This window comes from Sminthopsis crassicaudata, chromosome 2 (assembly GCF_048593235.1).
Source record: "Sminthopsis crassicaudata isolate SCR6 chromosome 2, ASM4859323v1, whole genome shotgun sequence".
In the NCBI taxonomy this organism is placed as follows: domain Eukaryota; kingdom Metazoa; phylum Chordata; class Mammalia; order Dasyuromorphia; family Dasyuridae; genus Sminthopsis; species Sminthopsis crassicaudata.
Window position 1 is genome coordinate 278,218,929 of NC_133618.1, and position 17,767 is coordinate 278,236,695.

A 17,767-nucleotide genomic window follows, 5' to 3' on the forward strand; every position below is an offset into this window, starting at 1 on the left:
GCAACTTTATTGGTATATTTAATATATATTAGATATCTACCACATAGAAATTTCTAATATACAAAGGATTTTAAAAAAATCTTCAAGCAACCTAAGAGGAGGGAAATGGAAGAAATAAGGATTGTAGATTTCAGGATCTCTGGTTAGGATTGTTAGATTTGAGTCTTTAAATGTTGCTCCATCTGCTCAACTTGGGTATTAATTTAAACAAAGAATTTTCTTATCTTCCACTCTCTTAGACCTATAAGCATCTGTTTGTCATCACTGCTTCAACATTTTATTTGCTCCTTTCTTTCTAGTTTTAAAATGCTTCCATCATCAAAGCTTTTGTAAATTTATGAACCCATAAAAATATGTTCATGTTGCCTGTCTCAATCCTAACTCTACTGAAACCGTCTAATAAGGCCTTTTCTCTTTCTTATTTTAGCCCAGCGATTCTGTTCTTTCATAAAAGGTATCATAATATTAGGTTGGGGTGAACAGGAACAAAAAGGAAGAAGAAAAATGAAAATAAAATTGGGTTTAAACATGCAGCTGTGATCCACAATTTGCACTTATATAGTTGAAGCATCATTTTCAATGCCTAAGTACCATACTGAATGTATCTTTTCAGATATTCAGTAGATTGGATTTTTGGGAGGTCCTTTCTAAGTCTTGATTCTGTGATTTCTTCACATTAAAGGAACTAGAAGGCATAATATAATAATGTAACCAATAGAGAAAAGAATAGTGTGTAATAATGCAATTTTAGAGATGACCTTAGAGATCATGTAAGAGATCTAGAGATCATCTTAAATAAGGTCCTTCTTCAGGACACAGAGTTCTGTCTAAAGTTCACAAACTGGAAGAAGCCAGCTCAAGATGGTGCTTCCAAATATAATGGTGTCAGTATAGTGAAGGCATCATGATAAGATGAAGAATAGAATGATAAGGAAATTATAATAATAATAGTAGTAAGTGTAGAAAAAGCAATATCATCATGAACTTCAGAAAAGGTAATTTTTCATATTCCTTTCAGGTCAGAAGTCTAGGAAAATGAGCAAAAGGAAAACTGTGGTTTGAATGAAGCATATCATACATAATCTGTTTATTACATATATGCAGCTAGGCAGTTTAATGTATAAAGTCTTGGGCCTGGATTCAGGGAGACCTGAGTTCAAATCATTTTCCTCAATTATCACATGGGAATAATAACAGCACCAATCTCTGTTCTGATAATCGTATGAGATAATATTTATAAAGTGCTTTAGGGCAGTGTTTGATTGGCACACAATAAGTGCTATAAAATTCTAGCATATATATATACTAGAATTTTTATATATTTTATTTATATATTATGTATTATATACTTATATATGATATATATTATGTATATAATGTGTTTATATGTATATTCATGGTTTTATTCAAAGGGGGTAATGAAAATAACCAATTGTTCCAAAAAAGAAAGATTGGCTTAAAAGAGAGAGAGAAGGTGAAAGGGGTAGAAGGTTTCTGGTGAAAGATCTTCTAAAAAGCTGGGCCAGCTAAATTGATCCATCCCCAGGACCTAGAGTCAAGAATACCTGAGTTCAAATTTACCCTGAGACACTTAGTAGGAGCTGTGTTTCCTTATTTGAACTCAGTACCTTTTGTAGTTATTTGGTGCTCTTATTACATTCTGATTTGTAGTTTAAGTACATCATAGTTTCATATCCTAAGCATTTCTTGTTCATGTCCTTGATCAGGTTGTCTTATCTGTTTTCTTTTACTGTAGTACTGGTCCACTATCTTGCCCAGGCCCATGCTCCTTTGATGATGTTTTTTGTACCCTCTCTTGAATCTGAGTCATTGGTGGTAATATTTTGTAGACTATATTTACTTACACTCACCAAGTGCAACTTTTATGGCATTTGTGCCAAGAAGATTGGGTTTTTGTAGAGTAAGGAAATTTTTGCTTTAAATGAGCATCTTCCTTACAGCAAGAAATGTTGGAGCAAATGCTTTAATGATATTATTTTATGTCTTTTGTACTTATACATTTCAAGGTAAGATGACCAAAAGCACCATGTAATGAAGTATCTTCTTAATTTGGAGCACAAAATTTAAGCTGATTTCCATTTCCTTTATTTGCTTCCCAGTAAGAACCTATGGGTCATCTATGCATTTAGCTGCATATTTTTCTGTTTTTTAACTTCATTTATATCAGGATTTTCAATATTGATATGATTCATTTCTTCCAGTAGCAAATCAGCTATTGGATATAAATCTTGCCTTTAAATTCCCACCAATAATCCTAAACTTCTCTAACTCTAAAAAGATGTGATCTATATTACCCTTTATTCTTCTACCATTGTACTGCTATCTTTATGGAACAGAGAAGGGTAACACAAGACTGAGAGCCATTTCACTTTTTTTTTAATCTATGTCAACATTCCCCAATGTCCAATAAATAAATAAATGGTGTATAAGTATTATTGTCAGACTGCTCGTAATCTCCTAACTATCTATGGTTGTGCTCAGACAGTAGGCATAATTTGACACTGAGACTATGTATAATGCCTTTCTAAATCTTTTCCTTTGTGGGCAAGAACCTTCAAGAATCACTGGGTTCATCTCTGCCTCATAGTGGAGCAGGACCTATTATGTGCAGAATGTTATGTCTCATGAAAAAAAATTGTATATATCACATCCCTGTTCTCATAGAGCATTTACTCTAACAGATACAGATAAATATAATACAAAATCTAATTGGAAAAGAGCATAAGAAACAAGTAAGCAAAATTCTGGGTGAAATATGAAATTGTAAATGGAATTACTGGCTAGATCAAGCAAACAAAGTTGTATATAAAGTGGTCAAGGGAATTACAGACTGGGGAGATCTAGGGAAGCTTTATGGAGGAGGTTCCATTTGAATGGGACTTTAAAACATGCATAAGAATTTAGGAGTCATTGGTTGGAAGGCTGTTTAATGCACACAAAATCTCTTGAATAAAACTAATAGGGAAAAAGGGGCTGGGAATGTAGTCATATCTAGGGGAAAGTGAATTAAAACATAGAGTATGTAAAAATCATCAAATTTTGGAATTGAAAGGGATTTGAAAGGTCAACTGATCCAAATTAGACCTGAGTAGGAATATTTTATAAAATATCTCTTATAAGTGGTCCTTTTGTTTCTGAAGAACTTCAGTAATAAAGAACTAAATTCCTTTTAAAACATACCAGACCATTTTTGATTATCCTTGATCACTAGGAAGTTTGTTTTTAAATAAATCAAATTAAACACAGTGTTCTTGTTACTTCCATTTCTTTGCCCTAGATTTGCTTTCTGGAGCCAAGCAAAGAAATCTAATGCTTCTTTTATATAGCTTTAGCCCTTTAATATATCTATGATTCCATCAGTCTTCCCTCTCCTGATTGAGAGAGATATTCCACATGTTAGTGTGGAAATCTTTAGGGACTCAAAAATAAGTACATATCTTTCTATAAATTTTCCATAAAGGGTTTAATCCCTTGTATTCGATTTTTTCCTATGGTTGGATATCTTGAGAGGTACTAAGTAGTTAGTATACAGCATACACACCCATTGATTGTTGCTCTTGTATAGCTGGGTCCTAATGATGCAAATACTGAAGCGAGCTCATGTAGGGAAATCACACACTATTCAAAGTTATGATTATTTCAGATATGGTAACTGGTTATAGCCCATTGGAAACATTTAAAGCAAATTCAAAAAATGCCACTTCTTTAGGGATTCACTATTCCCACTAATCAGGGCTTAGCTCTAAAGTCTTTTATGTAAGTTTAAATTATTAAATTGTCACTAGTATGATTAATATACTACAATCTACTTATATTTTTGTATATATTTCCAATGCCTTTTGAATTATTTGAACTAATATTCTTTGTCTTTAGCTTTGTCTTTAAAGATAATTCTACTGTGTCCCCAAAACTTATTTTCTCTAGGATGATAATTCTTTTTTTTTTTTTTTTTTTTTTTTTTGGTCAGCCAATCCTTATATAACATTGCTCTATTGCTTTATATTATTATGGAACAGAAAAGGACAAAAGACTTAGGTCCATTTAGTCCACTAAAACTCCCAGATACTTTCTGTCATCTCAAATTTCTTCACTTGTATGTTTGAACATTCATATTATTCTTAGAAAAGTTAATGATAACTTGTGATGAAGAGAGAGAGATCTGCACCCAGAAACAGGACTGTGGGACTGAATGCGGATCACAACATAGTATTTTTACCATTTTTGTTGTTTTTTGCTTGCTTTTTTTTTTCTTTTGTATTTTTTTTCTTTTTTGATCTGACTTCATGTGCAGCATAATAAATGTGGTACAAATATGTTTAGAAGAATTGCACATGTTTAACCTATAATGGATTACTTGCTGTATAGGAGAGGGGAAAGGAGAAAAATTTGGCACACAAATTTTGCAAGGGTGAAAGTTGAAAACTATCTTTGCGTGTATTTTGAAAATAAAGAGCTATTAAATTTTTTTTAAAAAATTAATCATATTTTGGAACTTTGGAAAACAGATAAATAATGTAGTGATTATTATAGGTACTAGGGATTGTTTCTATTGCCATTGTTCCTGATTTCTGTGATATTTTTGGATTCCTCATGTAATGTAATGACTGTCTTTGCCAGCGTAGAATCATCTGAAAATTTGGTAAATCTTTATGCCTATTTACAAGTCCATAATAACAGAATTCAAGAATAAATTTTTAAGACATTCTATTTAACTTTCTTGCCAAGCTGACATTGATCTATTAATCACTATTCATGGGTTTGGGTCAAGCAACCAGTCCAAAATTCACTTATTGTCAACATTTTTTAAACACCTACTATGTATCAGCTATTATTCTAGGCCCTCAGGGTACAAATATGAAGAATGAAAAAAAAATTCACTTCTCAAAATGAGCTTACATATTTACTTACTATAAATAAATATATATAATACAACATATAACTACTCACAGGAATATGCTAACATAAAGTGTATTTATTATAGTTAAAACCTTTTTGAAAGGTAATCAGAATGTCACAAACTTTCTTATTTATAAATGTTCCTAAAAAAATTAGTATTATTGTTTAGTCATTTCAATCATGTTCAACTCTGTGATTCAATTGGGGCTTTTCTTAGTAAAGATAGAGGAGTGCTTTGCCATTTCCTTCTCCAGTTCATTTTACAGCTGAAGGAACTGAGGCAAATAAGGTTAAGAGACTTGCCCAGAATCACCAAGGAAAATACTAAAAGATAATGACTAAAATCTAGTATGGTTAGAATAAATATGAATATCCTTACATTTTCTAAGTAAGAATAGCAAAAGAATCTCAAATGCCTTATTGAAATCCATGTATACTTTGCCACTGGAATTCCCTTAATGTACAAAATTAGTAATCCTATTTTAAAAAAAAAGTTTAATCAATATTTTGACCTTAACAGGCCAATTGTTGTAGGTTTTTCCCCCCCATAAAAACGCATTGTGGCTAGAGTCAGACTCAAGTAAATGTGAGTTCTTCATTTATGGAGAAAAAGGAAATTGGGAAATATTTGCTTTAGGGCTCTCTTTTGGTAACTATACCAAGAACAGTTTTCTCTTTTATTTTGCATGATTTTGGTATATCTGGATTGAGTTACTTTAATTCTTTGTTTGCAGTTTTTCGAACAGCATCATTAGAGAAAATTGTAATTGGCTCCAGGGCAGAAGAGTAGGAATAATGACTGACACCCATAGGAATTACTATCTCATTTACCCATTCTATAAAACTCCAAAAGACCAGTTCCAATCATTCACTTTAATCAACATGAAGATATATTTATAGGTTACAAGAAGCATTATTATTGCTTTTATTTTATACTACCATCTACAATCATTCAGAAAATTCCCTAGAGCTTTTTGTTGGATTTTTTTTTCATTTTGGTAAAAGCTGCTGGGGTTTGTGGGACCCCTTTTCAGGGTATTTTCACTGTGTTCGGTTCATTTATTTTTATAAATTTTTATGTCTATGATTTTGTTTTTAGAGCAATTATGCTATTTGGTAATGTCTATTATTTTATAGTTAATTTGAAACACTATTAAGCTTCTTCACATAAATGTTTAACTGATGTATTGACTTGATGAAATACTTTAAACTGGAAATCAAATATCCATAATATGGGAATAGACAAAAGTATTTGTCTGCACTCTGCTGCCCCAACAGAGATTTCCTATTTATTATGAAATCGGAATGATATAGCTCAATAAACTAAAAATTTAATTTTCAAGTTAAAAAGTTATATGTGCAAAGAGCAATAAACTGAGGCAAGAAGACATGAGTACTAGTACTAATACAGCCATTTATTAACTAACTTTAGATATGTTGCCTAACCTTTCTAAGCTTATTTTGTAACCTTTTAAAAATGAGGACATTAATACCAGGCTTGCCTAACTCAATTCATTGATGTGAGGATTAATGAGAAAATAGATGAAAGTACTTTATTAACTGTAAAACACCAAACAAATGTAAGTTATTATGATTTCAAGAGCTGATTGGCCATTATACTCAATTCCCAACTTAATAAAATGACTTCTTAGATCCCATGGCATTTGTTTGATGGATCGTTTAAAAAGTACAGTAATGTGGGCTTATCCAGGTAATATATAACTTCAGTGCAAAATCTCAGTGGGAAGGGAAAGATTATTTCTAGATTTCAGTCCTTAATATTTTAGTATTTACCTTTTAGCAATACTGCTTGCTATTAGTTGCCCAAATTATGTTTTTTTTTTTATTTTAACAACAAAATATGGCCCATCACCAAGAATTCCATTGAATGAGCTATTTTGGTATCATGGTGAGAAAGAAAGGGACTGTTTTGGAAGTTGATGGGCAGCAAGCAGTAGCAGCATGTGAAATTCTAGTTGTGTGGATGTCAAGAGAAAACCTACCCAGCAAGTCAGAACTTGCCCTTGAAATAGTTTGGCTGGATGCCGAGGCCAGCTCCACTGCCTTCTTTGGCTGGTAATGGATCATTTCTCCTGAATTGAGCCTTTAGAGTAATGAGTTTGGTTATGGAATACAAGGAACATATGATTAAGTAATTAGTTTTCCTTTCTTTCTGAAGGGTCATCGTTAAAAAAGTAGTGCCTTTCAGCCAATAGAATTTCAGCTCTACATACAGCATTGCCAGAAAGTAACTTCATAAAAATCTCAATGTGCTTTAGCACATTTAGTTGACAAAGTATGTTCAGCCCTTTTTAAATTTTGCCTTTCTTTCCCTTCCAAGACTGTTTGTTTGATTTGCACGCCCCAGCGTTCTTCCTTCTTTGGCTGATCCCCATTCTATCCCCATCCTTTTCCGTCTACTGATTCTTGTCTTTTTTCATTCCCTGATCTGGATTTTATGTGTATGTGGAGGTAGTCCTTCACTGACTATTCATTCCTCCCTTCCTTAAAGGGAAACAAAACAAATTCAAAACTGATTTTTCTTTAATACTTCTCTCTAAACAAAACTCAAAATAGAAGAAGACATATGGTATACATACATACATACATATAGAAGCACACACGTGTGTGTAATAAAGATATCTATATTGCTCTATCTATCTATATCTATTTTAACTCCGGTCTGCCTGACTTAGGTCCAGATCTCTGTCCATTACACTACCAACTGCCTTTAAGAGGAAGCAGAATTCAGGGATCTAGGTGATATCATAGTGCACCAGGCCTGGAGTCAGGAAGACTCAGCTTCCTCAGTTGAATCTGATTCCAGACACTATTATCTGTATGATCCTGGATGGGTAACTTAACCATGTGTGCCTCAGTTTTCTCATCTGTAAAATGAATAAGAGAAAGAAATGGCAAATTACTCCAGTCTTTGCCAAGAAAACCCCAAATGAAATCATGAAGAGTGGACCATAACCAAAAAATATCCACGGAAAGAGGATTTGATTCCATTAAGGGACTCAAATTTAGAAATAGAGTTATAAAATTAAAGGCCATGGATGAATTATCTTCTCAGCTTTATAACCAGTGCAGGCAGGGGTTAGCTATGAATACAGTCAAAAGCGAATGTTATAAGCAATGTAATGAATCCAAAAGAGAAGAATGGAAAGATCTATATGAACTAACAAAGTGAGAAGTAAACATAGTTAAACTATATATATAGTTTCTGTCCAATCTTCCAAAGTATCAATTTCCTTGTGCATCATCTCATATGTAGTGCCTTTGATTTATAATACCCGAGGCACTAAAATGTTAATTGCTCAGAAACATTTAAACTTCTGCCTCTATTTATGTAAATAAATATTATTGTTTTTCTGTAGTCCTACAGTTTTAGAAGGCAAATTTAGCAATTCCTTGAAAGAATTATCAGAGTCAGATGTGTCTAACCAGTGTATAATCAACTATGTCTAGACCTCAATCTAAAACTACAGCAGAAATTAGGATTCCAGGGCAAGAGAAAAACCTAGAAAGTTTTATTGACTTCAATGAATCTGCAAAATACTAATCTAGTATATGAAACAGAAAATATTAACTGTGGTTACCAAAACTACTTCCAATCACAAGGCCTTCAACAGTCAAATCTGTTCATTCCCTCAGCAAATTATTTGTTGTTAGTAAGAAGTCCATCACAAAGAAGCAAGGAAACTGAGCTGTCTTTTTCTTCTTTTGAATACTGTAGAATGAGAAATAAGACCTAGCTGAACCAGTAACTCAGTAAGTTACTCCCTGGAACTACTAGGAATGTAGAAGAAAAAAAAAGTGTTATAAAGTAAGAAAAAACCATTCTGGGGGGAGAGGGAAGGAAGTAAAACAAGAATAACAAAAACCATGATAGCATTCAACATGTTTTCAGACTGAAATAATCAAGTATTCAGTGATTTTCTAATGAATTGAAAGAATATGAGGCATTCCCAAAGGCCTCAATTACTCCTAAGGAACAGGTTGCTATTGCTGTGTTTGTTCTTTGAGATTTAGCCTCCCTAACTCTTCCAAAGGCCATGAACCTGCCTCTACTCCTGAACAGCAGAAATGCTTTAATGCTCTTTCCCATCAGGCTGCATAAGGAAGGTACTCCTCCCTCCCTTGGAAGCCTGAGCTCACCATATTAATTCTAAACTTTATGCTAACATCAGAAAGACTTTCAGAAACTACTCAGAGCTCAGAACTCTCCAAATCTAGGGATTTTACTAGCCTTAGCCTCACCAGCCACAAAGATAATAGGCATGTATCACCTATGTAACCTCAGGGAACAGTTTATACAATCATAATCTCTCTTTTACCCCTTTACTGGTCTCTATTCTCATTTTTTCCTATTTTCTGATTTTTAACTTTCCTTCCTTTTTGGTTGGTCCTTCTATTTAAACAAAGGACTTTACTACATACTATGTATTGTGATGAAATGAGTATCTGCTCCTTGCTCATTTTTCGGTCTACAGTTACTGTACTGGTTGAGATTTTTTAATCACTAATAAAAGTTCAGTAATATATATCATACCTAGATTATTGTGGTCATGACACCAGGATTCCAGTTTTAAAATGTAAATAGCTACTACTACTACTACTATTACTATTACTACTACTACATATCTAATTCTTTAAAGTTGAAAGACTGCTTTACACATATTAATTTATTGAATTTCACAGAATCCCTATGATGTAGACATTACCTCTCTCAATCTCATTTCCTCATTCATTAAATGAGCAAAATAGCACCTACCTTTCAGGGTTGCTGAAAATATTCATGAGAATCAAGTATTTGTGAGAATCAAATAAGAAATTATGAGTAAATATATTATTATTATATGTTACCTATCAAATGTTTTTCAAATTTTACACTATTATATAAATGCTACAATTACATGAGGAATAACATTATCCCCATTTCATAAGTAAGAAAACCTAGACTTAGAAACATTAAATTATAGGCCAATGGTTAGACAGTCATTATCCAGGGTAGAATTGGAATTTAGATCTTGACTACAATTCCAGTGTTCTCTGTCACATATAGATTTAAAACTAATTATGTACATAAGCAAGCCTATACAAAAAATGTAGCATTACAATCACTTTTAAAAATGAAGTTAAAAGTCACTTCAAATTAACCTTTTCTGTTAGTTGCCAATCTAACATATTCCTTAAAGTATACCAGAAGTCATATTCTATAGGCATAGTTCTAAAAGCAAGATTCAGTTTCTGTTTCCTGTAAAAATGTAGATTGCTATTTAAAAAAAAATGTGCAGCTTGCCCTGACAAGGTAGTTTTATTTAACGTATTTGATTTTTTTTTTCATTCAGTATCAAAAATGGTAAGTTTCTGGCCAAAGTAATGTGGTAATCAATAGGCATTTATTAAGTACCTATTATGTGCTAGACATTTCAGGTACTGTTAGGGTTATATAATCAGGGGGAGTATTCTTTCCCATTGGACGTGTCTGCTATTTATTAGCAATAGGGTAGTTCAAATCAACCTACCTGTCTAAGAGTGGATTACGTAACAGCCCCGGCAGAGTTGAAAACTGCTTAGGAAATGGAGACATGTTTGCTTGGCCATTGAAGGCATTTTCCCTTTCTTCTTCCTCTTTAGTGCCCTTCAAGTTTTAGAAAGGAACCTAAGCATCTGTTCAACTTATCCCACAATAGAAAGAGGTCTGGATTTGAAGTCAAATCACTTTATCACTTATGACTGCTGTGTTTTGGGGCAAGTCAGAACCTCTCTGTTCCTCAGTTTTCTTACCTATCAAATGAGGATATTGGAATGCTGCCCAACTCACGGCAGAGAAAGTAACTACATTTTCATACATGGCCAATGTAGGCATTTCTTTTGCTTGACTATACTTATGTGATACAATGCTCCTTCCTTTCTTCTTCAGTGGGTAGGGGAAGGAGGAAAAATGCTTAATAGATTTTTTAAAAAATTATTTTAATTTCAATTACGGGATTCAACTAGATGACTTCTAAGGTTCCTTCTATATAATCCTATGATTATTTGATCTCATATATCTACTACTTCAAATTCTTATCTTCCTGCAGAAACGGGCAGTTCAGGTTTATTTCCTGCAGATTTTCAAGTTTCCTCACCCAGCATGCAAAAATCATATTTCTCATCTTGAATCTCTTGTAACACTTTGTACCTTTCCTAGGTATTTATCAGATTCTCACTCTTATTAGAGATATATACCTGTAGTCTTCCTTACTAGATGATATACTCTCTGAGAGCAAAAACATTTTCATTTATCTCTATATCTCTTACAGGACACAGCATTATGTACCTCAAAAGCAACTTAACAACTAACCGTTCATTCAACTGAATAGGCCAGAGCCTTTCCAGAAAGTCTTATATCAGAAAATCAGGTGAAAATCAAATTGTTGACATCTGTGTTTGCAAACTGGTTTAGGCAGTATAAGCCTACATATTAGAACCGCAACTACTTTTGATTTCACTCTGTGAAAATAATATAAATAAAATGGGGGGAAAATACCTTGACTAAACAGGAATGGCTTGCTTTTCACATAGACACAGTTATGGTATTACCATTGTCATATTTAGGTGTCCCTAATGTTGGGAATGGCTTCTGTTTTGTTTCCTATATCTCCAAAGAATCAACCTTCACTGTGTGAAACTCTATAATCTTTTGTCAGCATTACAGTAAAACATTTGCCCCTTTCTCATTTCATTTTTTTCTGAGTATTTTTAGTAAAAATTATGTAGCCTTTTTAGTTTTTACCAAGGACTGCCATTTCAAAAATCCAAATCATTTTCTTTTGACTTAAAAAAAATTCTCAATCAATACCTATTTCTCACCTCTGCAACAGGCTTTCTGTTCTATACTTACATGCATATGCATAGAAGCTATACACACATGCAGACAATATGCAGCATTCAGTATCAGAAACATGGAGGATATCTTTGAATTCAGGGATAAATTTAAGTGTACAGTGATGCATAGAGAGGGGGTGTAATATTTTATGTACTTGATAAATATTTCATTCTTACCATAAAGAAAGCTTTTTATCAACTTTGATTGTTTTTTTATTACCTTAAAGTATTGCAGTTGTTTCTCAGCATTCATTGTTCCTTCTTTTTCTTGTCTCAGGCAGGAATTGAAGATGAAAAGCTCTGTATCTCTCAGCCACCTCTTCAGCTCTTTGATCCTGCCCTCCAGCTGCCTTACCAGGCTGCCGCTTTCAGGAGAGAGCAGGTCACGTGGACCTAACCCACTGTGCCCTACCATTGTGTCCTGGATCTTCTCTCCTAGGGTTTTCTAATGCATCAGATAAAGAAACCATAGATTAGCTTTATGTACCAGAATACTTCACAGGTTAGTTAGCAATAAGAGCCACCTGTAAGACATCTGAATGAATTTTTCCAGTTTCTATTGACATTCAATCAATTTCAGTTTTCTTATAGCACTTTCACACTAAGATGGTGGGTGTTGTCTTGGCTACATGTGTGGATTAAGAAGACTATATTCACTTGTATTTTCTTTCCACATGAGGAAAACTTGGCCCAAAAGTCCACCTCCTGGTCACTGATAAGAATTCATTAAGATGCTCAGGACAGAGTTTACAGACAGAGAACCTCTGCATAAAATTTTCAGGAGCTAGAAGTCTAAGTTTAATCGATATACTAAAGAGGCCAAGGATAGATTGTGCATGGAGAATTAAATTCCTTTTCTGTATTGTGAAAGGCAATCCCCTAAAGCTCACAGCTAAGGTGAGCTCAGAATGGGCTGGGCCTCCTCAAAGCTATTCTAGATTTTACCTGATTTGTAAATTGCTAATTCCACTATCCTTTCTACAAACCTTCACCCGAAACATTAGATTCTCTTGGTTGTAAAATAATAATAATAAATACCAAATTCACCATACTGGTATTTTGTTGAGCTTAAATACTCTGTCATGAAGGTGTTTTTTGAATGGAAACAGGATGCTTTTCTGTTGAAAACACACAGTTTGGAAAATCAATAGGATTTGATTTATAATGATAAATTAAACCTGCAAAAATAAGCTTTAAAACACAAATAAAATTAAATCAACAGACATTCATCTGCTGTGTAGTGTTCTGTAAATAGCATCTTTAGGAGATCATAACAGCAACATCGGCTTTCCTGGCAACACCCTTCCATTTTCATGGTGCAAATATTGATAATTTGAAGACCCTCAGTGGAATCCAGATTTAGCTATTGTTTTTATGCTGTAACAAAAGTGGCAGCAGGAGGTGAAATCAATGCCCTTGGAGGGTAGGGTCACAAAAAAGAATTTATTGCCACTTTTTTGTTCTGGAACAGTTTGCAATCATAAATTCTTCATAAACAGAATACTTCAGAGAATGGTCCGTCTTCATAAATATACGACAGAGGACATCAATTTCATTTAATTCACAATTTGTGTCAGCACAGCAGATGCCAATGCCTGCCTTGATAGGGTTGTTTAATATGCAATTGAGACAGAGTAATATGCAGCACAGGGGACAAAATTTCACAGATTAAACTGTACGCACCACTGACATTTCATTCTAATGTATTTCCATTCCACACTGTTCACCTTAGATGAAAGTAATATTAAAAACCATATCCCTCTATTTTACTATTGTTAGAAGTTAAAATCCTTGTCTTTAATTTTTTTCATGCCAATTAAAATGTAATCATGCCAATTAAAACAGTATGCCTACTGTTAGTTTCTGCATAGGTTTTTTTTTTTTAATTATTATTAAATTCCCCCTTTCCAAAATTCCCTCCATCAAACACTACTTATTATACGAGAAACTAACCACTTCTTTTTAAAAATCTATCATAAAAATGCTTAAGGGGTAGCTAAATATTCTATTTTATTTTAAGGATCAAGTTGTGAATTTTAAAAATTTGTTAAGAAAGATGTACTTAACATTTCCATTTATATTATAACTGCTTTTAAAAGATTATTTATTGGAGGTTCATCCAATAGCTATCACATTGTATTATAGTCTAATAACTGAAATGAGTGCATTATTATGCTCCCAATCAAACTAATAAAACATATAAAGTCACTTTTCTTGTCTGATTTTTAATGAACTACCTTTTTTAAAATTCCATAATACATTTGCTTTATTAGAATCCAGAATGTGCAAAAATTAGTGGAATCTGATTGGTGGATTCACGGTATTATGGAATGAAATACTGTCAATTACTTCTGAAAAGTATTGAACCAATGGGTAACAAGAAAAACTTTTAACATTTCAAGTCACCTTGCATATTTGCAGATTCAATTGAATTTGGATGAGCAAACAAAGATGTGAAATTGCCATTATATTAGTACACAGGCTAAACATGGCATAAACCAAAGCCTGTGATTTCATCGTTACTTGGACAGCTTTTTATTTCCTACAGTTTTAGGACTTTTTTTTTTTAAAGGAAAAGGAAGGCAAGCAAAATTATATTCCCCAAATGAATGTCATCAATATAAAACAGCTATAGCTAATTATTTTAAGTCATTTACCAATTTATCCTACCATTAATTTGTGTGAAGGTATTTTGGAAGCAAAATAGATAAAAAATATAGCTTAACCTATTTCTCAGCTGTTTTCTAAAATAGGACAATATTGCCTCCTGTAAATGCTACTACAGATATTTGAGTAACAGTTACTATATTGCTTTTTTTTTTTTCTTCCAAGATTTTTGTATCTCAATTTTTGGCTGAGACCCAGCACCTCATTGCGTGAAATGAATTACATGAAACTTTAGGAAGCATTTGTTAAAAGTAAGCTATAATATGGGACACAAAAGAAAGGTTTCTTTATTTCTGTGATTCAGATTTTCAGATTTGGGCCCAATTTACATCTTTGTTTTGGAACCCTGAGAATGACTTGAAATCTGTAGTGACAACCCCACTTTTCATCTTAAGGGTACAGTAAATAGTTAAACGGTAGATGTCTCTAACATGTACCTTCAGAATAAATTCTATTAACATTCACTCAAGCATGACAGTCAGTGTATATCAGATATACTGTATTATAGTTGACTTGGTGCATACCCATAATACATGGCATATTTTACTTACTTTTTATGTATTAAAGAACTAAAATTATTAAAGTCAGAGAGGAGACAGGCTTAGAATAAAAAAAAAATCAACAGGAGAGGAAGAGCAGGGTTCTCCCCCCTCATAATAGCATGAGTAGCTTGTTTGAAATGTAGGTAGTGAATTGAAAGGGAGAGATATTTGTGCCTCAAATTAGAAATCAGACAGATAGAGTACTTCACTATACAAAAAAAAAAAAATGTACACATAACCTACAAACAGTAATAAAAATGCAAATACCCCAAGCAGTTCCCATTTTTCATTAATTGAATCCACTTTTTCAAGGAGATCGTTTGGTAGTAAAGCACCACCTTTCTTCAAATCTTCAACCTTCCTAAGCAGCGCCATCTTTTTCGGATGCCTGATTGACATTTCTACACTGTAGCGCTAAAACAAAAAAAGAGAGTTATCACTAAAAGTGGTGGTGTTGTTGTTTTTAATCAAAATCTCACCCCACGTATTATATTGCACATTCTTATGAGGAGCCAATAATATTGTGTTTTCATCCTTAAAATATTATTATTTTATATTTTTGTTCCCAATGTCAATTTTAATAAGTGCTAGGCAAATATATTTTAAATTGGTTAAATGCTGTTCAGTTATCACAATCAAATACGTATCTTATATATATTTTAAATATAACAAATACATGAAACGAATTAAAGATCTAGGGCTGGAATTGTCCAGACAGTAGTTTTCCTGTAAAGCAAGAGTCAGGATTTGAATATAGAGCCTTTGAATCCAAACCCACGTGTTCTTTTCGCTATAACATACTGTTGTGGTAAAGAGAGTTTTATGTATTCTGGAGAATGGAAGATCTGGGTTCAAACCTTGTATTATATGGTAAGCTTAACCACCTACAGCCTCAAGGGCATTTAAATTTGTAGTGTTGATTACTGATTTGCATAGAGTTATAGGAGTTTCCATTTTGACCACATGAAGGGTTTAGTTTATTTTTAAAAATAACTATGAATGCATATGTGTATACACAAACATGAAATGCATTTATATATATTCATATTTACAAAAATAGTCATAATATTAACAAGCTTTTATTAAGGACCTACTAAGTGTAAGAGATATATACCTACAATACTGTTTTTAAATAGGCTCAGTTTTCCATTGTAAGCTATAATAATAAGTGCAAATTAAAGTTATAATTAAAAATAATAGATTATCAAATTGTGAGTTTGTTAACAATAAAATTTGTAGAAAAATTTTGGTGATTAAACTTCCAGGTCTAGGTATTTCCCATATAGCTCCAGCCCCATTGTCCAAACAAAAATTTCCATGAAGATCATATGATTCAATATCTTCTTTACCTGACTTTCAATATAATTATTTGCCTTCATTTTTTTATAAGCTGAGATAGAAGTAAGGGGTAGGGAAGGGGAAGTAGAATGGAAATGAGTAATTTTAAAGGAAAATAGCATGGCTCTAACCCTCTTCCCCGAAATTGCTGTAAAATGTCTCAAAAAATCATAGTTGGCTACAGCACCACTTTACCCCCAAAATGTAGGTTGTACAACTGATATACTGCCAAGTGAGTCTCTTTAGAAATATATTTTGCCAGAGGTAATGTAAGTACTGTATAATATGATAGTTACTATGGTGACTCCTCAGATATCACAACTCAAATAACTTCTTAGCTAGAAAGTCCTACAGAATGCGCACATACAATAATTATGCCGAATTCCCACCCCCCCAGCAGTTTTCTATAAAAATAGCTCTAAGCATATAGTATCTAGATTATGGGGGGGAGGTGTAGAAAAAGAACCATTTACACATTTAGCGCCTACCTAAAATGAAAATATACACCCTAAACTTTGTTCATTTCTCACTTTCAATAGTTGGTACTTTTTATCTTTAGTGAACTAAGAAGAAAACATTAGTGGACCCAAGAGGAAATGCTATGAACTGGACAAAGAAGTTAAACATTAAACCAAAAAATTCAAGAATCACAAAAACTTGAGTGCATTTATTCCAGAATATGAAATGCTTTTTCAAAAAAAAAAAAAAAAAAAAAAAAAAAAAAAAAAAAAAAAAGACTGGAAAGAGCTTCAAAGAAAATAAGAAAGGTGTGAACTGACTGTCAGCTAATCGAACTTTAGCATTTGCATGCATATGTTTGCATACTCTTAGTTTCATATTTTAATCTTTCATTTACACTAAATATGCATATCATTTGTATTATGTAAACTTCACCAAATGTTAGTCATTTGTAGATCATAGAACAAAATGGTTTAAATGAGATTTTAAGCATTTCATATTATTTATGAATGTTTATCAGGGTGTCAGAGTACCCCAAATTACATGAATATGCATAATAAAAAAATGAAGACTTGGCTTAGGCTTTTCATTAACTTGGTGGGTGATTCACAGAAAATCTAGTTCATGACTTCTAAAAGGAGATGATTGAAACAACTGCTTGACTCCAGCACTATGTAACTAAATTGTCCACCCATTTTTATTGGCTATAAATGCTCAACAAGTATTGCATAAAAAGCCAGCTAGCTTCTCCATTCAGCCAGAATGCTGATTGGAGGAGATGAAAATCTGCTTTATGTAATCAGATTTCTATCTAAAGATGATGTCGATTGAAGAGATTTGCATAATTAATTCTGCAAGCCTACATAATATGGGGGTTGGTGGAGGGTCTGTTAGTCAGGCACAGAAATCCTGTTTAGGTTACTCCTTCCCTGATGCCAAGTGAATTAACAGACAGAGGGAGTCCTCTA

General features: G+C 33.0%; 1 protein-coding gene across 1 annotated transcript in view; it reads right to left on the bottom strand.

The window, feature by feature from the left end:
• AKAP6 (A-kinase anchoring protein 6) overlaps window positions 1-17,767 on the bottom strand; it is a 522,653-nt gene that overhangs the window by 84,229 nt on the left and 420,657 nt on the right. Inside the window, exons 10-11 of the mRNA XM_074284790.1 lie at window positions 15,270-15,416; window positions 12,014-12,238 (exon numbers count right to left, since the gene is read on the bottom strand). Of these exons, the coding sequence (XP_074140891.1) occupies window positions 12,014-12,238; window positions 15,270-15,416 (372 nt within the window). The remainder of the gene's footprint in view (window positions 1-12,013; window positions 12,239-15,269; window positions 15,417-17,767) is intronic.